Source organism: Manis javanica, chromosome 12 (assembly GCF_040802235.1).
Source record: "Manis javanica isolate MJ-LG chromosome 12, MJ_LKY, whole genome shotgun sequence".
NCBI lineage: Eukaryota > Metazoa > Chordata > Mammalia > Pholidota > Manidae > Manis > Manis javanica.
In genome coordinates, this window is record NC_133167.1 from 72,030,767 (window position 1) to 72,052,267 (window position 21,501).

Sequence of the window (21,501 nt, forward strand, 5' to 3'; positions counted from 1 at the left end):
ACAGGAAGCTCAGTTTCAAGAAAAGTTAATAATAATTGATTCATCTTGAATACCCAGGAAGTACACAGCAAGGATTTGTGTTCTATGCAAATACTGACAACATATCCATCCAGTTAATACCTGCCACCCAGGGACAAGGAAAACAGAAAAAGCTCAAAGAGCAAATGCACAAGGACTACAAAGTATGGGAAGAAAACAACATACATTTAGAGAGAAGGGGCTAGATGAAACTGACAGATCTGGTGAGCTATCCAGACGGAAGCAGCCTGAGGTGGTGCAAGAGAAGAGATCCCCACTGACCAGAGGTGAGTGGAATGCGAGTGGACAGAGGTGAGGGTAAAACAGGCCGGAGCTAGAGGTGATGGGAGCTGAATTACAAGAGATAACAACTCAAGACTGGAGGTGGCTGACCAGGAAGAAGGTATGCCCAGGGAGACGGAGAGTAAAGAGAACAGAAGGCATTTTCAATGGGAGCCTGACCCACAGAAAAGGCAGGAAGTATACAAAACACCAAGGCACGAAACAAGAAATTCTGGACAGATGAGGAAACACGTACAAGTGAGAGTCGGCGTAAGTAGGCAGGGTAGAGGGGGGAAAGGGTGAGGTAAAACAGGCCTACTGGGAAGGAAATGATGAAACGACAAATGGTTTCTGGAATTTCCCTTTATTAATTGTTAAATCTGTTCTTTTGCTTATATTTTTCTGTTGGGTAAAACTTGGTTCATTAAGAACAAAGGTTTCCTCAATTAATGGAGGACATATTACTGATGAAGTCAACTGACTTAGTCACAAAAAGAGCTGAAAATAATAAAATTTACTTCTCCCTGTTCAGTATCTTAGCTCTAACCCACAAACTAATATTATGTGTACACACACAATGATGGCTACTTGCTTTATTTGCTAATTACAAGAGCTCTCTCTCTGTCAGAGGAAAGGACAGAGAAAGAAGGTAACATTTACATCAGTATTACCAACAAAGAAATGTGATAGAGTTTTAAAACAATAACAGTTAAAAGCTGTAAATTTTTTATAAATTGATACCACCCACATTATTTTGCTCTGCTAGGTAACTGAAAACGGTGCCTAGAGATCATCTTTCATTTCCATCTAGAAACAGCAGGGTAAAGCAAAACCCTGAGGAAAAATGTAAAAAAAGTAAAGGGCAACTCTGAAGAATGGAAATCATTCTATTCTTGATCCCAGAAACTAATCTAGAAACTAATCTAGAATAGAAGAGCAACCCTTCCAAAGGTTTATTTATAAAGATAAGAGTTCTTATTTTAAACTGAAAAAAAAAAACAGATCATCCGCTCTTTGGTCTAAGAGATTGAACATATAGAAGCTGAAAGTACGTAAGATGCACGTAAAGCTGCAATGTCTATGAAGAGGCGGCAATGCTTCCTAAGCAGCCCATTGCCATCCTACCTTCAAGGGAGTGGTCAGTACAGTCCATTTCCAGAGGCCGACACCCCATTGTTCCTAGTTCTCCTGCTTTACCTACTATTTCTCTATCCACACAGAATAAAACTGTGATTATAAGCAGATTTCCAGCTACCGCGGTAGAGGGAAGTAACTAAAGTATTATATACAACAGCAGACGGGTTAACAAAGATATTGTACGAAAAATGTAGAGATGTGCTAGAGTTTCGTCACTCTTATTTGCAGAGTTATCTTCTTTCAATGGCTCCAAATCCTAAATGGCATTGGGATTGCTTCTTGAAATTAGCCCTTTCTTCAGGTTTTTATCATCTGCAAATATCTTACAGTCTTGGCCATATGGACCCACGCATAGGCACCTGAAATATTACTATTTACTTCTGGAAATGGTTGCTGCCCCACAGGCTGTAGGAGACTCCTTGTAGGAATAAACCTGTTCTTTGGTCCCTGGTGAGGACACGCTGAGGCTGGGATTCTCTCTCCTATTCAGAGACAACATGGAAGCCAAATTGTGCTGTTCCCAAGGTAAGATACCTTGAAGAAAAAAAAAAATCAACCAGGTTGGAAAAACACAAAAACTCCAATACAGCAGTACAAATTCTCACACAGTATTACATTTTAGTTAAGACTGAAAAATAATTAATTCAAATAAAAAGTTTTAATCTTTCCCCTTAGCTTTAAATATACTAACTACATTTTTCAAAAAAATTTAAAAGGACATCCCAGAGTATACAATAAAAATACTGTAAATAATTGATACTTTCCTGAAATCAATTAAAAAACCATCAGTCAAAACTGTAAAGAAATTCTAGTAACTGATGTTTTGACCTTTACCATGGCCAAAATAGAAGATATGCTTTGAGAAAACACCTTCTCTTCATTCATATCTTAAACTTGGAAATGGTATGAACAAACATGGTTTGTATTCAGCTGTAAAATGAACTTCTAATTGATGACTTGGAAAATTTCTTCCAGCCATAAAATTCTGAAATTAGTATTATCTGGTGATAAATCTTGGTATTACTGAACCAGCTGTAGGCAAGTCATTTGATTTTGCCCCATTTTTCTTATCTATAAACTATAGGGGAAGGGGAAGCTGGGGTCACTTAAGCACAGCTTAAAATAAAGATGCCCTGAAAACTCTGAATAAACACCTGTTACTTTTATAATAAACTTTCATCATTCGGATGTATCCTCCTACTTAAAGAACCACCACACTGGATCATGTTCAGGACCCAGCTCTACAGCCCTCAAATTCATTACGTGGGGCAGGAGAGATTTCATTAAATCCCTTCATGATAGGCTTAAAATAAATGAATCAGTGTATCATTTTCTGTTTCCCTAATAATCACCCCTTCAGAGAAAAGCCTGAGGTTAAGGCATACATGCCAACTGGATAAACATTTCAATATAAATTATTTTAACTCAAATTTTCCAATCATTACCTCAGGTATTTAAATAGAATACAACTGAGGGATAATAGTCACAGTTCTATGCTCCTCCTAGGACAGACCATCTGAAAATATGTGCTGAAAGTAAAATGACAGCAGCATATGTGTGTCACTTCTTCACTGACTCACATTATGCAGCTGACCGCAGGACAGATAACACGACCCCACCCCAGCAGAAAGGAGTGGGACACGGAATACTCTACCTGCAGGTGCATGTCCTCCCTGGCTGCTCAGCAGGCTGGGGCCATGCTTCGTTCACGGACACCTCCTCTTCTGCTTCCTGGGCAGTGGGCATAGGATGCATGTACTCCCCTAACGCGAAGCCATTTAGATTCAGTGACTCGTGATGCCCAATGCCCCCCAACCCACAAATAATACCGACAGCTCCTGACAAAAGGGACACAAAATGGGGCTTTCAGAGAAAACCACTGTTCTTCACCTTGCTGGATTTTTTGTAGGCCCTCAGCCCTCACCTAATTCCACACGGCTTCAAAATGACTTCACTCCAGATCTGTCACCAAATCAACGGCACAATTTCATGTTCTTTCCACTGAGAAAATACGACTTGATTTGAAGAGGCCTCCCGGCCCCCATGGTGTTCTCTATTGCCCAAGACAGATGGAAAGAGTGGATCAAGATTCCACAAAAGAACAAAGCAAATGGATGGAAGCACACAGGAAACCGTAAGACTCACATTCTGGCAAATAACTACCACAAGTTATTTGCCAGAATGGAAACTAGTAAGATACTGTCATTCAATATTTTCTGTTTTGCATAATTTTGACACTAAATTAGTAACTTAAACAGTCACTGTCCTATGACCTGGTGAATCACTGTCCTAGAATATAATGCCTGTGGAGAGCTGTAATCCTCACTCAGCTTTAGGATCCCAAATTTAGTCTCTCTCCCTTTGCCTTTGGTCATTTCAAAATACAGTGCCCCCTAACTATTTCATTATCAGCCTCTACTACTACTTGGAAAATTCATTGTTTCTGCAGCTCAGAGTCACTGCAATCATTTATGCTACTTTGAAATTTGAAAAAGAGCACCTTTTACAGCTGAGAAAGCATAAACTTTTAGATCCCTCTATTGTCTTCGATAAAGTAAACCTCCCCAGAGAAGCCATACATACTCAGGAACCAGATGGCCTGGGTTAGTATCTAATCATCCTACTGATTACTTGTCTTCTGATCTTGGGCAAGTAACTTGATTGCCTTGCTGACTCAGTTTCCTCATCTGAAAAATGGGATTGTAATTGTGCCTACTTCAGAGACTGTTGTGAGATCCAAATACATTAACATGTAAAGGCGCCTGGGACAATGTCTGGCACATTTTCAGCACTACATAAAAAAATGTTAGCCATTATTATTACTGTTTTATTTAGCTCCAAATTTTCCTACTTTTCACGTGTACATGAAATTTGCCTAACATACTACCTACTTGAGGACTGGGACCACATTTTGAGTATCTCTGATGCTTCTCCCATGGTATCTAAGATTCACTCAAATGGGTAAATATAAACCCACTGTCTATATATTAGTATGCCAGATGAACAAGGAAGTTCTCATAGTACTGTATTAATATATATTCTCTACCCTTGAGTAGCCTCTATTTTGGATGGGCAAACAAAACACATGGAACACTTACTTAACAACATAAAGCCACAGAAGATTAAACACTTAAGTATGTGGTATAAACAGCTAACATTCAAAGGTCTCCTCAAGGGCTGCAGACTGTGGAGAGCATGAGGCTGGAAGGGCCCTGTGCCTAAATGCAAATGGGATCTTCACTGGTAGAAAGAAGGGAGAAGAGGATGCCAATGTACTTTTGTTCATTCCAAATACTTACTGAGCACCTTCCATATGTCAGGCTCTGTTCTAGGCTCCAGGAAGACAGCAATAAGTGACACTGAACAGGTCCCTACACTCTGGGAGCTTAGAGAGCACTGCAGAGAGGGCCAGCCTCTGAAGGAAGGAATGAGAAGGGCTTTTCGTCCCATCCCAAGAAACAAAACATCACTTAAATGCCTCACAAACAAGAGCCACTGTTGGCCTTATGGTCACTCGGGCTTTCCAACAATGACAAATACACAGAAGTGGCTGTCATAGAAAATTCAGGAACTTTTCATGCACTGTACTCCAAATCTGTTCCACTGTTTATAAAGCATCTTAGAGGGATAGTCTCCATATTTCTGGATATGAATAACATATCCAAGATTTACAAACACATAGTCATTACTAGAATGGTTTTTGTAATAGAAGCTGTACAGGCCCTAAATTTTGCCCAAATGAAAGCCTGTTAATGCTTTGCTGTTTGCCCTTGTACTTCCTCTCCCTCCACCCCCTTTCCCCCTTCTTAACTTCATCTACTAGTGGCTGCCCACAAGTGTCAAATATCTACTAGGAAAGTGCCTCAAGGTGCATGTGGTGGCAAGAATTCATTAGTCACAATGGGTGGAAGTATTAACTCCAAAAAGAAAACACGTGCATTTTCTTCTCCTTACACTCTTCCAAGGATGACAACTCTTCACTTAGCCTCTCCCCAAGAAATGCCTTTAGGGAAAGGGATCCTCCTATAAATACTGAACCCCAAAGCACCCCCAATCTTTTCCTCCCCACCCATGGACCACTAGAATCAGAAGATAGGTTAAGTCCAATATGCTCTAATCACCATTAAGGCACATTTCCAAGCAGTTCCCTCAACATCTCCCATCCTTTCAACCACAATTACTTCTACTTCTACAAACTGGTGGATCTCACCATCCTTCTCATCATTGCTATGCCTACATAAATCATTAAATTGTATCTTCAGAGACACAGTCAAAATACACACCTTAAGGAAGTCAAAACTACTTAATTAAATTCCATCAAATATTAACTTTTTAATGCACAAAGTACTGGACTCGAAACAGGATATGCTTAAGACATTCAGAGGCAAACTGAAATATAAGGTAGATCCCCACAACACAGATGATCTAATAACAGGCTTAAATTCATATACGTGAGAATGTTAGACCATCAACAAAGTAATAGCTGACCCATTGTGGTACACCCCTTTGGTTTGGTATTGAAAAGTTACTCTTCCTGTTTCATTTCATTAGAAATGTTGCTTACAAACTAAATATAGAAAGAGGGGCCCTTCAGAAGGGGCCACTAAAGTGGGTCCAACATTTACCTTTCAGTGTCCAAGCATAGCCTGTTCATTGGGTGACAACGATATGTAATGGGAACTTGGATAGTAAGAGCACAGGGCTTTGGAAACGAGCGAATATCCAAATAAAGGGACTAACTGCAGTTCTATGCAATTTTGAAGCCATTTTCCAACATGAAGAACACATTAATTTACTCTGAGTCATTTTATATTGCCAACACCCTTATTTTACAGAAGCGGAAACAGAAGTAATTAATGTACATATTCCATTCCACATTTGGACCCTTTCAACTCAAACTCGTGTAACACAGTATTTTTAAGCAACCCACGCTTAGAAAAAAAAGTTACCCCAGATGATTAAATGAGATAAACCATGTAGACCTTTTGGCACGGTTCTGGCAAAAAAAAGTACTTAACATTACTTATTATTAATGTTCCTAACTGTCCAACTTCATAGAGTCAAACTAAATGGGTGAGCTACATATGATTATGTCTATGTAATACACGAAAGCTAATATATGTTATTAATATATGTTATTGTACCAAGTAATGCTCTTCACCTAAACAAGAGTAACTTTAATGGTAACAGAATCATTCACAAAAGAGCAGAAAACTTGCTAAGGGATTGAGTGTTAAGTGTTAGTTCTTATCTACGCTTTTAGGTCTAGTATGAATTATCAATAGCTGTCAGCTGATCTTAGAGAACTAGCTCAAAATGAATAGTTAAGACCTCAAGCACATTGGCAAGTGGCCATTTATTTGCATAGACCTCTTAAATCTGATTACTTCAATACCACTGCTGAAATCCTACATAAATTCATTACCTACCATGGAGGAAAATAACCTTTTTCAAGTCCCTACACACATAAAAATTGTAAATACCCAAAAGTCACTTTAAACTGACACTATTACAGCAACCTGAGCACATCCAATTTTTAAAACACTTCCAGTCTCGGACACGCATCATTTATTAGGATAGGGAAAACAACGGAAAGGCAGTTTGGAGAGCATGTGCTTTCTTAAGTAAATACTAAAGTAAATATTAAAAGTAACCCGATGTCCTCGTGACGAAAAAGACCAGCTCCGTGGGACAAGGCGCACCCCCACCCCACGCCGAGAGTCAAGCCCGGGGCGCGCCGCGGTGGGGCGGGAGGAGGCGCGGCAATGAGCCGTCCCCGCGGCTCCCCGCCAGGCTTCAGCACACACCCGGGCCCCACGAGGGCCTCCGGGAGGGGACGGCGGGACCGCGGGCGCCTGAGACCGGCCGGCCCTCCCGCGGGGCGCAGGTCCCGGGCTCGCGGGGCGGCCCCGGCGGGGGCGGCGGGGCGCGCCGCGCGGGGGAAGGGCGCCCGGCTGCACTCACGCGCCCGGGGACGGCACCGGGGCCGCCGCTGCACCTCTCCCGTTCACAACTGACAAGGGGGGCGGGGTGGGGGAGGGCAAGACCTGACTCTTCGTTGCCTCCGGAAACCGGCGGCCGGCAGGAAATGACGAACGCGGAGATCGTCCGGGTCCGTCGGTCACCGGCTCCCGCGCGTCCGACCTCGAGCGGAGCGCCCGGCCGCGTGCCGCCTCCGACGCGAGCAGCGTGAGTGGCCCCGCGCGCCCGCGCCTCCCGGGCCCGGGGGGCGCGTCACCGGCCCCGCCCCCCGCCCGCGCACCGCCCGCCTCCCGCCCCGCCCCGCCCCACCGCGCCGCGCCCGGGAGGGAGGGGGAGCCACCGGGGCCGAGCGGACGGGAGTGTGGCTCCGAGTCCGGAAACGCGGATGACACGCTGCGCAGCCTCGCTGGCAGCTCGAGGGGTGGCGGGGCTCCCCGCGGGGTTCCGGGCTGCAGGGTTTTAGGACTAAATCACGCGCGGCCTGCGAGCGGAGGCAGGCAGCGTCCAGGCAGCTCTGCGGGATCCTGCCCGTGGCCATTTACTGGGAGATTATATTTTGTACCCGCTTGACTGGATTTCTTATGGGAGGAGAGGGTATCGCAAAATTGGGGTCCCGGCTGGAAGAGTTAGGGTTTGGGAGTCAGATTTGTGTGACAGCATCCCCCCTCCACTCCGTATCCTGGATGACTCCGGGCAAGTTATATAACCGTCACCACCATCCCTGTTCCTTCTGTAAAATGGAGCATTAATGCCTCTCAGCAGGTTGGTTGTATATATTACATGAGTATGTGGACCGCGCGGCACCTAAGTCCTCAAATGTCAAATGCCTTCTTCCTGGCAACCGGTTGAAGGCCTGTTAGCTAGTACCTTTCTTCTGGGACTCACACTTTCATTGTTTCCAGGGAACCGAGAAAAAGAAAATCCTCTTTATGCAGTGGGTTGTGTTGTAAGAACTCTCAGAACTGTGTCTCCTCTGAATTTGTATGGAAAAAAAAACAAAGTACTAAGTGAGCAAAAAATGGTAGCATTCCAGGCATGATCACAAGTGATACTCAATTTTAGAACCACCTAGACATGGCATCAGGAACCCAAAATAAGGGAACTAATCTTAAAATTTATGGTATAGTCACTTGATCCCTGGAACAGTCATCCTAGTTCTCAACCTAAAAATTTATCAAACTAAAACCAACCCCTAGTTGTTATATTTTAGCAACTTTACATCTCGGTGTAATTGTTTCTGCAGGACTTAATTTAGCTCATCCTAGCACCTCCTTACTGAAATCGTTCAAGCATTACTGTACAGGAAAAATAACTGAAAAAAAGTTCAGTTCTCTTGAAAGAGCCGTGAATGGCAGTCCCAGCACATGGCTACTAGCTACACAGGTAGCTGAATTACTGAGATACTAATTTGCTAGGAACCAACCATTGAAATGCCCATGTAATTTTGCTTTAGACTCTAGAGGAAGGCTGTGGTGGGTGTGCAGTAACCACTCAGCAGGTATATATGTATACACTTGGTTAGACTGTGGCATGCTGGGAGGGGATGGTCATAGTTCAGGACACATGTGGGCCATGGGTCTGTCCTATGACTCTGGACAAGGCCATTCCTTATTCCTGGCTGTCTGACAAAGACGTGCCATTGGTCATGACAGAGGACTGGGCAGGAAAGGCCTCCCCTCAGGGTAAATCTTTTACAACTATGCTACTAAAAATAATTCAAGTGCATGTCCCCGGAACCAGGGAACAGTAGTGTCATTGCATACCAATGATGTTGTGTAATATACGTTGTATAATTCACATTAAAATTTTACCTTTCTAGGTCAGTAGTAATTCAAAATCCCTCTCTAAATATAATTAAAGACTAGAATATTTGTAGCAGGAGGAAGACAAGCTCTGTAGGAATGCCGCACAAGAGTGGCATGTGAACAGAATTTCATGTGACAAATTGGAGCAAGAAACTGACCAGGCTCAGATCCATTCAGGCATTAGAAAAGAGGTAGGTAACACTTTTGTAGTTTGTCAGATAAAGGGCACCTGCAAAATATTCTAGTGGCCATTACTGTAGTTTCCATGTTTCTCCCCCAGTTTATTAATAACTCCCAGTCCTGAAACATACCACCTTCTAGGCATAATTGTCCTGGGTTTTCTGCAGTATCTCAAATCTGACATCTAAAGTCATCTGTTTTTGCCCAAAATACAGTAGTTGTTGTTAGTTTACATTTTGGCACTAAAACAATTCTACATTCCGTAAATCATAAAGACAGTTATAGTCTCTGGTCTCCCAGAAGTTTCCATTCATAAAGTAGGCTGATTATCTACTATAAATCCTAATGTTACTTTCAGAGAAAGTCTGGAGTTCAGTTTTAAAGAATTAGAACTGTGATGTGCCAAATCCCCTCCCAAGCCTGTGCCTCCTATTCTCTTAAAAACAAAAATCCATATTCAGTCCTTAATATCTAGGAATTGGGTATAGTTGAATATTTAACTAATGCTTAGATCTGCATCTTTAAATTTTTATAGTTTAGAGTAAGTTCTGTTTTTATTACTCCATGGCTAATTTTTACAAGATCAGTCTTTATATTCATCAGGTACTAATAGATGTTTTAGAGAAATTAAGCTTACCCTCAACTTCTAGAGTTTGAGTTAAAGGGCCACCATGCTACTCACTTTGTTGTGAATGAATACAGTATGTCCCCAGATGCCTGACAGAAACCTGAGATGTCAGAACGGGAAAACCCCCACCTGGCCTAAGAGCAGACCTCTGGAGATATTTCATCCATTTTATGCTGAGGCAAGCCGTAAGAAAGAAAACAAACTCTGCCCTTAATAATACACATTTATTAATTTCCTGAGCCGAGTCTACATTAAAGAACATTTTGTAGGCTTCCACGGCAGATTGTGAGACATTTCCATGGGAGAATTTCTGCGATGCCTCTCTTGTAGGATAGCTAGAAAAAATTGCAAGGCAATTTCTTGCACATTCCAGAAAACTCTTTTTCTTGGTATTAGAAAATGACTTTTTCTTAGAAACTTACAGTACAGTTACCACACCTATCATTTGTTTGGTTTTTCTCCTTTGTATAAAATGTCTAATGCAATACTTAGGAATTTCTTTCACATATTAGGTCATTTTACTTAAGACTTACCTTTTATATCCAACACAAGGGAGGAATTTTCTCTTTTAGGAAAAGTTCAATTTAATTTCACAAACATAAAAAAAAAGATGGCTCTTTTACTTGCTATTTGATCCACTTGCTATTAGCCCTCTTAGTTTCTATGGGAATATCCAAAGAATGCATTTCCTTCAGTAGAAGTCACAGCTGTGTAAATAGCAAGTAACTTTTTATCCCATAGCTTCTTTCAACCACATTTGGCCAGGAGGCCAAAACTGGATAAAGCCCCCAACATTTTCCAGTTGCATCAGAGTGTATGTGGAAGAGCTTGGTCACCACCATCACCTCTAACTCAGACTGCTGTCACCAGGACAACACTCTCCTGTTAGCGCCACCTCCACTTCAGACCTGGATTTCAATGTATTTGGGTATTGTGCTGACTAAAGTCAGTCAAAGGCCATATGACTTCACTCCTATGTGGGATCAAAAAACAAAACAGACGAACAAACAAAATAGAAATAGACTCATAGTCACAGAGAACACCCTGGTGGTTGCCACAGGGGGTGTGGGTGGGGGGAAGGTGGAAAAATTACTGAGGACTTTTGATATCTTGATCTGGCGGATGGTTACATGATTGTATACATATGTCAAAATTCATCAAGCTGTACGCTGAGATTGGTGCATTTTATTTTGTGTACCTCAGTATAAGAAAATTTAAAATAAAGTACTGGGTTGCTTTCTTCTTGGTGATTGTTATGGTTTGGAAACAGCAATAACATTTCAACAGCATATCCTTTTAGTAATATGATACTTTAAATCCCAAGTTTTGACCTTTATGCAGGAGATGTAACATTTCAAAGTAAAAGATATGGGGGATATGTTCCATGCCCTTGTCTAGACCAGGGTTTGGCATGCTTTTTCTTAAATGTATTCCAGATTGTAAATATTTCAGGCTGTAAAAACCAAGGGTACCGTATAGCTACTTGTCACCATCTAAAAGGTATCTGTGTGAAAAGTAGAGCCATTCTTGTCCCCTGGGCAGCCACAGTGCTGTGCTGGAGGTGGTCAACAGGCCATCTATCTGCTCGCCAGCCTTTCTCCCGACGGTCATAACCATCACTGACTCCAAAAAACCCTGCCGTCTCTTCCCTCTTAGGGCCCCATGCCTGGAGGTTACAGGGTGATGGGTGATGATGGCTCGATGGATTACAGCATTCACGAGGCCTGGAACGAAGCCACCAATGTCTACTTGGTAGTGATCCTTGTGAGCTTTGGCCTCTTCATGTATGCCAAGAGGTATATTCTGTGTTATCTCAGGGTAGATAAAGAAACTGGGTATTTAAAAGTTTTGCAGGTGTGTGTGTGTGTTTTACCTGAATTAAATGCACAAAAATAATTTCATCAGCATTTTTGCCTCTGCTCTGAAAGCGCTGCCTACTCAGGTCTGTCCTTGAGCACTGGACACCAGGTTTGGCCTTGAAAAACCCTCTTGCTTTAGGAGATGTAGATGTAAATGCAGCTCTGGGCCCCGGGGTCGGCTACCCCATCTGCTGTCGCTGATACAGCTCGGTTTTATTGTCTTTCTTGGGCTCGCCGTTACCCTCTGAGGGGCACATTTTTTTGACCCATGTCCCTGAAATACAAAAACACTAACTCTTCTGGGGTTCAGCAGTTCTCCCTTCCCGCACTTAAGCTCCCCCTCCTGATTCTTGTGCATGGCCATATCGTAGCATTCATTAAATAATATTGGTATAAACTGATTACTTCTCTCTCATTCCACAAAAACTTCTGTCTCTTGAGAACCAGGACCTTTAACCTTTGTCTCTGTGTGCCACATAAGGTAGAACTGACATAAATATTTCCTGCTTTAATTCCAAGTGTTGGAGTGTAATTTAACTGTTCTTTTCCACACTCCCTGGCTTCTTTCCTTTAAGTAGAGTCGAAAAAAGAGAGGGAGATGCTTTGAAGAGGAAAAGGCAGTTTCAGCTGGACCGAGTTGCTTCTGCTTATAGCATTGTGCTTCATACTGCCCGCTACCAAGGTCAGAGAGGCACTAGATAGTTTAAAACAATTAGTAATCCAGAAGTGATTGACATTTGGCCTGGGGAGTAGTTCAGAGCCCACACTTGCTCTCAGACACTCGGGCGGGCCCTTCCCAGCCACATGTCCCCCAGAGCAGCTGGCTGTTGGCCACCTGGACCGCTGGGGAAGGTGAGAGAAGACTCCCCACTTCCTTACCGGGTCACTTGCAGGTAGCAGCTTTCCACTAAAAATAGCTGCTGCCTCCTACCCACCCCACTATTTTAAAAGTAGACACACTGTTAACTGTGAGTAGAGGGCCCCTCTCAGGGCATCCTATTGTATTTAAGAAATATGTTTATTTGTTATTTTCCAAAATTAAGGTCTGCTCACATTCTGTTTATTCTATAACCCAATAATTTATCTTTATTGGGATAACATGAGAAGGAGGGAAAAAATCAGATATTTTCTTGGTTGTGCGTTTTTCCGTGCAATATTCTACTTCTTGGAGTGGTGGTGGGTGGAAGCCCAATGGAGGCAAGTCACTTTGTTAAGTGAATGTGTTGACCTACTTTCTTTTCTTTTTTATAACCCTGTGGCTGTACATGTACAGCCTTGTATTTTTTAGTAAAAGAAAGAATACTTGAGCCAAGGAAGCATTTCAGAGACAAAAATAGAAGATGGACTCATTGTCATTGCCGACGTTCAAATGGAGCGGAGCGTCTGATAACTGTCACCAGGAAACTGCTGGGCTCCTCCAGATACTAATACAAATCTCTCTTCTGCACTGGTGTTTTAGGAATAAAAGGAAAATTATGAGGATATTCAGCATGCCGCCTACAGCAGAAACTTTGGCAGAGCCCAACTTTTATGACACAATAAGCAAAATTCGTTTAAGACAGCAACTGGAAATGTATTCCATTTGTAAGTGTATTCCATGTTACCTCTACACAGAGGTATATTTAAAATGGATTTTTTTCAGTGTCCTTCAGTAAGTAATTAAACAATATAGGTTTTTTGGAGAAGGTTATCAGAAACAGTTGGTAATGAAAACTCAGTGCCTTTTTAAGATGCTGAACATAGTATCAGGGAGGCATATCTGCCATGAAGTGCTTCAGGACACTGAGAACAGTCCTAGCCATGGTGTCCCTATGATTTGCAAATGTTAGCTATTTTGGTCATTAGTTAAGACTACTATGTCTTCCTACTCTAATTTTCCCTCCTTTGGACTCCCCCCCATGTGGAGAGGCATTCAGATGGCCCAGCATTTGGGGAGTCTGGCGGAGGAGAAGTTGAGTTGGAGCTTTTATTTAGTTTGGGTTTGAATTTTGTACTTATGGAATTTGCATTTACTTCTACTATAATTTGAATTACTGCAAGCCAAAGCAGTATAGGCATGGTTTGCAGGAATATGGCATGTGACATCAATGTGCAAGGCCGGCGGTCAGGTCTCAATATGCCCTATACTGGGCACCATGAGTACGTAGGAAGCAGAAAAGAAACAGTTTAAAATGCACAGAGCCAGAAGGAATTGTACATCAAAGCCACCGCCTTTTCTGCCGTCATTTAAAAGAATAAGGCGTGGTTTCCATGGTGTATCATTAAGTAAGAAAAGCAAGAGGCAATTGTATACATACTAGGATGCCTCTCTTTTAAAATCAGATGGCCAAAACATCCCTTGTATTACCTGTGTGTAATATAGGTGTTCCATATAATTACACAAGCATGGAGAAGGCTTGGAATGATACACATCACATTATGGGCATTTGTTATCTCCATGGGGACAGTGTGGGATTTTAAGGAAAAAAGACATTTTTTTAAGGAAACATGGCTACAATAAAAATAAAAGTGTGTGTGTGTGCATATAAATGAGAAAGAATGATCCGCAAGATGGTCCTAGTATATGTCTCAGGTGAGTGGAATTTCAGGTGAAAAGTAGAAAATATATATATATATATATATATATATATATATATATACATACTTTACACAACTAGAATCTCTAAGAAATTCTTCAGCATAAGTTTCTTCCTGAGAACTGGTGATAGCCGTTCTTCTGGGGAAAGGAAGGATTGATCAGGTAGGAGGAACATAAACCCTTTTCCCATTTCCTCTTCTGTTCCTTCTGCATTTTGTACCATATGCATGTGGTACCAGTTCAAAATAAATAAAACTTAATTCAACATAGCAGCATTATTCACAACAGCCAAAAGGTGGGAACAAACAGGTGTCCTTGATGATACACAAAATGTGGTATATAAATACAACGGGATGTTATTCAGTTTTTAATAGGAAGGAAATTCTGACTCATCTTACAACACACATGAACCTGAAGACATTGTGATTCATAGTTGCTCTTATTATGAAGTGAGATCAGCCAGTCACAAAGGGCACATATTGTCTGATTTCACTTACCTGAGGCAGGTTCAGAGAGGTAGAAAGCAGAACGGTGGTTGCCAGGGGCCAGGGGAGCAGAGACTGGGGAGCTAATATCTAACAGGAGAGAGTCCAGTTTGGGATGGTCAACAGAGTCTGTGGAGATGGATGGTGGGGATGGCTGCACGGGAGTGTCAGTGTGCTTACTGCCACCGAACCTACCCCTACAGGTAGTTAAAATGGCAAATTTCATGTATGTTTTACCACAATAAAAAAATCCTGAAAAAAAAAACCTATTTCCTCAAAAAAAAAGTAAAGAGCCAGAAGACCTGTATGGAAAATTACAAGAATTAAGTTAACACTGATGCCTAGTCAAAACAGAAGCTACTTCCTATCAGTAACATAGTCAATGTATTCAGTAATATATTCAATAGCAATATACAGTTTTAAACCAAGTGTATAATTTTTTATCTTCCTTGATGGGAATGCCATAAAATAAAAGCTCCCAGAATTCCTGAGTTTGTAAGATGTGTTCGTTTCCTATTGCCATTATAACAAATTGCCACAAATTTGAAGGCTTGAAACAACACAGATGTATTATCTTACACTTTTGTAGGTTAAAAGTCCTCCAGCAGTCTCACTGGGCTGAAGTCAGGGTGTTAGCAAGGTCCCCTTTCCTCCTCGAGGCTCTGGAGGACACTGTGCTCTGTCTTTTCTGGCTTCTGGAGGCTGCCCGCATGCCTTGGCTCATGGCCACGTTCCTCCATCTTCAAAGCCAGCAACATGGCATCTTTCCAATCATTCTTCCATTTTTGTATCCCCCACTCTCTCCAAACTGAGTCGGGAAGGTTCTCTGATTTCAGGGCCCAAGAGCTCAGGTTGGGCTGGATAATGCAGGGTAATCTCCCAGGGTCTGTACTTCAACCACATTTGAAGTGATACACTGACAGATTATGGGGGGTTAGGATGCACGCATCCGTGGAAGCCATTTTTCTTACGAACAGTGAGTGTAGTGCAGATTTGCACATTTGATGAATCCCATCACACTGGATCACTGTGTTCATGACATGTCCAGTCCTGACAAAATCAGGTGGTTCAAAAGGGAATAGCAAACAGAATTCCTTTTCTTAAAGAGGACTCCCAAAAGTAGTATAAGCTTTAAGCCACAGAAATCTGGACCCACCCTGAGTAGCCTAAACAAATAGTTACCTCTCTCGGCTAGTAAAAATTTGATGACAAGATTGCAAGTTTTAAAGCTGACCAGTGAATGACATTCACAAAGATTTTGGCCCTGGACTTCCTCTTGTTTCAATTTAAGACCATTCTTCTTCAATAAACATTTATCGGAAGTACAAATAGAGAATTGCGTATCTTTTTTATTCTGGTTTACATTAATGACCATTTCAATAAGTCTTATAAGTTAAACATAATCAAATTCCTTATGATGTAGACAAAAGCATTATCATTTATCTGAAGGTGAAAATGTGAAATAAGAAATTTAAAAATGTTAATTTTACTAGCTTAATTAACATTTGCCCTATATTTTAAAGCTCTGAATAATCCTAATATATAAAAAATAATAATAAACATGAAAATGGATATTAGCTGTGTTGAGAAATGAGAGGATTACAAGGTGTAGTTTCCTCTAATGAAAAAAATTATTTAATTCTAAGCTAATTCTTTGCTGATAATCATGACTGGACTGTAATTTAATGATGTTAGCTAATAATGATTTTGTTCTTTCATTAATTTTGTTTTGTCTTTTAATAGCAAGAAAGTACGACTGTCAGCAGCCACAAAGCCAAACTGACAGTGTACAGCTCTCACTGGAATGAAATCTGCAAACCATCCACATAAGAATTGTTAAACAGAGTGGCAGCAACTCCTGATTCTACCACATCAGGAATAGCATTTTCTTACAACTTCAGTCTCCATAAAATCACTTTTCCTGTGACTTTCTCTCAAGATTTTTGCTGTGTTTTGATGTGCTTCTTTCAAGTGCATGTCCACGTCATTTGTTACATGGAACGAAGGTTGTTCAAAAGGCCTGACCTCGGGCCTGTATGTACCTAGGAAGACAGAATATAACCAGAAAGGGTGACTTTACTTTGGGAAGACCTTTAATTTCTTCAGGGTACAGTCAGTCAGGAATAAAAACCCATCTTTTTTCCTATTTGAGAAAAAAACTGTACTAAATGTCTATTTGAACATTTCTGCAATATTAAAAAATAAAAATCCAGTAATTGGCATATGTCCTGTTTGGTTGTATTCTGAGAGACACGTAATGTGGGTAACAGCCTAGTGCGCACTGTACTGCTGCTGCGGTCGCTCTTCAGCTGAATTAACCATGTTTGTGTCTTCCGAATGGGCCCGGCCAGCCTGCTGTCTCTTCTGCATCGTGAAGCACACCCATCTGCTGGTTTGTCTGCTTTTTTTTTTTTTTTAATCCCACGGTTTAATTCCACCAGAAGAGTCATCTTTATGCCATATGGGGGCCATGCAGCTGAATTCACAGGCACCTCTCTCAGTGTTAGCAGCTTGCTTTTTGGTCAGTGATGCCAAGAGTTAATGTATCCATATGGTTACTTACGCTTATTTAGCATAATAATTTTCCCTGAAGACTCCAATCTTGCATCATTTTGTACTGTACATTGAAATGTTTTTATCTAATTTTTCGTATTTATTTCAATAAAAATTGGTTAGTAGTGACAGAGAAGCTTAGCTGTCCATGTAACTGTCCAAGAATTAGTCTTTGAATCAAAGCTGTTTCAATTTTAAGAGTTAGAGTTAACATTTCAAGCGTTATTTCCTTTTCCTTTTATAATTGTGAAGTAAAGAATATAGGTCTTAAGCGAAAAGGTTTAGGCTAAATAAAATCAGGGAAATTGCTTTTACTTTTACAATTTAATCATAGCATTCAAAAATGTACATATTGTACAAGGTGAATTGTTAACCAAATGGAATAATTCTTTCCTAACTCACAAATGAGTGTGAACGCACTGCCTATACATAGGATGAAAAACTGAAGGATTGTAAAAGTTACAATTATGGGCTGGGGGTGGCAGCATGCAAGGGAACAACCTTCTTAAACTTGCCTTTGCCCTTAGGAGAACCACTCACTGTGTGTTTCCATGAGCAGAGAATGTAATCAGGGCAGGAGTGATTTACTTGTCACTGATCTGTGGTGCAATCTGGGCAAATTATAAAACCGGCCATCTCTGATTTGTAGGAATAGTGTACATAAATAAAGATCCCAAGGAAATCGGCTGATTTGCTTTTTCTATGCATTCACTAGAGACAATCATAGCTAAAAACTGGTACATATTTGGTGAGCCTTGACAAGTGAGAGGATGAACTCCTCATGTTTTCTCTAAGGCTAAGTGATGGGAATCACAACCCCCGCTCACAGGGACAACAAGTCGGCCTTTGAAGTTCCTTCTCTGCTTCAACAGCTGAGCTGGGAAGGGGGTGGAAGCCCTGTGGCCGCACTTCAAAGCTACACCAGCTGATAGTCTTGCCTCTGCCCCTAGTCCACCAAGGAGTCAATGGAGCTATTTCCTTTGGAAGAAAAGTAGAATGACCGCTCAACTGGTGACTAACACTCACTTCTTTCCCTCTTCTCGTTTTAATGTGTAAGAGACTCAGCAGTAAGCACTGGTCAGCATGAGTGTGTTAAGTAACTGGATGTAAGCAGATGCGCTAAAGGAAGAAGCCTCCAAAGGGCACAGATGTTTGCCATTGACCTCACACGCTTGCAGGTGGAGTTATTTTTCTGGTTCATCAGAAAATGAAATACAGAGTTTATGGTAAAATTACTGTCAAATATTTTAAGTATTGAGTAGAAGTTTGATAAAACAATGATAATAAAAATAATTTCAGATCTTAGGATAAGAGTGAATTTAACTCTGAAAATGTAATTTAAAGAGAGAAGGGACAAAAATACATGGAGCCAAGTAATTCATTCAACAACCAGTTATGGAGTACATCCTCAGTGTTGGTATGTGTGATCTGTAGGCTAGGCTAGTATAGTTGAATCAGAATAGGAATAGTGCTGGAAAACTCAATTGAAATAAAAACAAAGAGGCCCCTGGGTTAACTGTAATCTGTATACAAAAAAGGTTCATAGAGTAGGGCCTGGAGCTTAATTTTATCTATTTCCTGCTCAACTCCCTACTAAAGCCAGAACTGAACTTAAACAAAATTAGAAAGCAAGAAATATCTAGGAATAAACCTAACCAAGGAAGTAAAAGACCTATACCCTGAAAACTACAGGACACTCTTAAGAGAAATTAAAGAGGACACTAACAAATGGAAACTCATCCCATGCTCTTGGCTAGGTAGAATTAATATAATCAAAATAGCCATCCTGCCCAAAGCAATCCACAGATTCAATGCAATCCCTATCAAATTACCAACAACATTCTTCAACGAACTGGAACAAATAGTTCAAAAATTCATATGGAAACACCAAAGACCCCAAATAGCCAAAGCAATCCTGAGAAGGAAGAATAAAGTGGAGGGGATCTTGCTCCCAACTTCAAGCTCTACTACAAAGCCGCAGTAATCAAGACAATTTGGTACTGGCACAAGAACAGACCCACAGACCAGTGGAACGGAATAGAGACTCCAGACATTAACCCAAACATATACGGTCAATTAATATTCGACAAAGGAGCCATAGACATACAATGGGGAAATGACAGCCTCTTCAACAGTTGATGATGCCAAAACTGGACAGTTACATGTAAGAGAATGAAACTGGATTGTTGTCTAACCCCAAACACAAAAGTAAATTTAAAATACATGACTGAATGTTAAGTCATGAAACCATAAAACTCTTAGAAAAAAACACAGGCAAAAATCTCTTGGACATAAACATGAGCGACTTCTTCATGAACATATCTCCCCGGACAAGGGAAACAAAAGCAAAAATGAACATGTGGGACTATATCAAGCTGAAAAGCTTCTGTACAGCAAAGGACACCATCAATAGAACAAAAAGGTATCCTACAGTATGGGAGAATATATTCATAAATGACAGATCCGATAAAGGATTGACATCCAAAATACGTAAAGAGCTCACGCACCTCAACAAACAAAAAGCAAATAATCCAATTAAAAAATGGGCAGAGGAGCTGAATAGACAGTTCTCCAAAGAAGAAATTCACATGGCCAATGGACACATGAAAAGATGCTCCACATCGCTAATCATCAGAGAAATGCAAATTAAAACCACAATGAGATATCACCTCACACTAGTAAGGATGGCTACCATCCAAAAGACAAACAACAATAAATGTTGGCGAGGTTGCAGAGAAAGGGGAACCCTCCTACACTGCTGGTGGGAATGTAAATTAGTTCAACCATTGTGGAAAGCAGTATGGAGATTCCTCAAAATGCTCAAAATAGAAATACCATTTGACCCAGGAATTCCACTACTAGGAATTTACCCTAAGAATGCAGCAGCCCAGTTTGAAAAAGACAGATGCACCCCTATGTTTATCACAGCACTACTTATAATAGGCAAGAAATGGAAGCAACCTAAGTGTCCATCAGTAGATGAACGGATAAAGAAGATGTGGCACATATACACAATGGAATATTATTCAGCCATAAGAAGAAAACAAATCCTACCATTTGCAACAACATGGATGGAGCTAGAGGGTATTATGCTCAGTGGAATAAGCCAGGTGGAGAGAGACAAGTACCAAATGATTTCACTCATATGTGGAGTATAAGAACAAAGAAAAACTGAAAGAACAAAACAGCAGTAGAATCACAGAACCCGAGAATGGACTAACAGTTACCAAAGGGAAAGGAGTGGATGGGTGGGAACGGAGGGATAAGGGGGAGGGAGGGAAGAAAGGGCTCATTACGATTAGCATGTATAATGTGGGAGGAGGTGCACGAGGAGAGCTGTGCAACAGAGAAGACAAGTAGTGATTCTACAGCATCTTACTACACTGATGGACAGTGACTATAATGGGGGTTGTGGGGGGGACTTGGTGAAGGGGGGAGCCTAGTAAACATAATGCTCCTCATGTAATTATAGAGTAATGATACCAAAATTAAAAAAAAAAAATTGAAAGCAAGAAAATTTTCCCACCTCTTTTTGTCCCTCTTCGGCCTTCTGTAAGTCTGTAAGGGTGAGACAGATGTTGAATGAGAATTTAAGAGCAAGGATGAGGAATGAAGCTGAGAACTAAGGTGGTAAACCCTTCTGGCTCCCGCAGTGCACATGGAAACTCAGCAGCAGGTATCTCTCTGCTGTCCTTGGCCTCTCGCCCCAAAATAAACAAGTGGCAGTTAGCAGTGGATTCTACACTGATGTATTGTCCCCCTTTTAGTTAGCAAATACTAACAAACAAAAGCCATTTGAGTAGGTTAGTAACATTCCACATTTCAGGTAGGGAGGACGGGTAAGTGAAAAGCCAGGCCACTTGCTGTGAGTAGTTCAGCCCCAAACCTGATACTGAAGGAGCACTGTATCATGCACTTCTTTTATTTTTGATGTTTCTAGTTCCCGAGTTTCTTCTCTTCCAAATAATAAAACTATAGAGGTCTCACTGTTAGG

General features: G+C 41.2%; 2 protein-coding genes across 5 annotated transcripts in view; one reads left to right on the top strand and one right to left on the bottom strand.

Annotated features, from left to right (window-relative positions):
* SLC20A2 (solute carrier family 20 member 2) overlaps nt 1-7,633 on the bottom strand; it is a 126,582-nt gene extending 118,949 nt beyond the window's left edge. Inside the window, exon 1 of the mRNA XM_073218842.1 lies at nt 7,485-7,633. The gene's annotated coding sequence lies outside the window, so the exon portion shown is untranslated. The remainder of the gene's footprint in view (nt 1-7,484) is intronic.
* Nucleotides 7,494-17,176, top strand: SMIM19 (small integral membrane protein 19). Of its 4 annotated transcripts, none has more exons than XM_073218846.1 (5): nt 7,495-7,626; nt 9,296-9,415; nt 11,689-11,828; nt 13,351-13,475; nt 16,698-17,176. In XM_073218846.1, the coding sequence occupies exons 3-5, from the start codon at nt 11,695-11,697 to the stop codon at nt 16,760-16,762; spliced, it is 324 nt and encodes a 107-aa protein (XP_073074947.1). In that variant the 5' UTR covers nt 7,495-7,626; nt 9,296-9,415; nt 11,689-11,694; the 3' UTR covers nt 16,763-17,176. The 4 variants fall into 4 exon arrangements, with proteins under 4 accessions (XP_073074946.1, XP_073074947.1, XP_073074948.1 ...); XM_073218847.1 differs by having other exon boundaries at nt 7,497-7,626; nt 9,299-9,415; XM_073218848.1 differs by lacking the exon at nt 7,495-7,626 and adding an exon at nt 7,754-8,181.
* Nucleotides 17,177-21,501: the final 4,325 nt, after the last annotated feature.

Excerpts from the sequence above, each read along its gene's own strand:
- SMIM19 (XM_073218845.1), top strand. The coding sequence starts at position 11,695 with ATGCCTGGAGGTTACAGGGTGATGGGTGATGATGGCTCGATGGATTAC. Across the intron at positions 11,829-13,350 it reads CTCTTCATGTATGCCAAGAG|GAATAAAAGGAAAATTATGA; the intron begins GTATATTCTGTG and ends CTGGTGTTTTAG. Across the intron at positions 13,476-16,697 it reads ACTGGAAATGTATTCCATTT|CAAGAAAGTACGACTGTCAG; the intron begins GTAAGTGTATTC and ends GTCTTTTAATAG.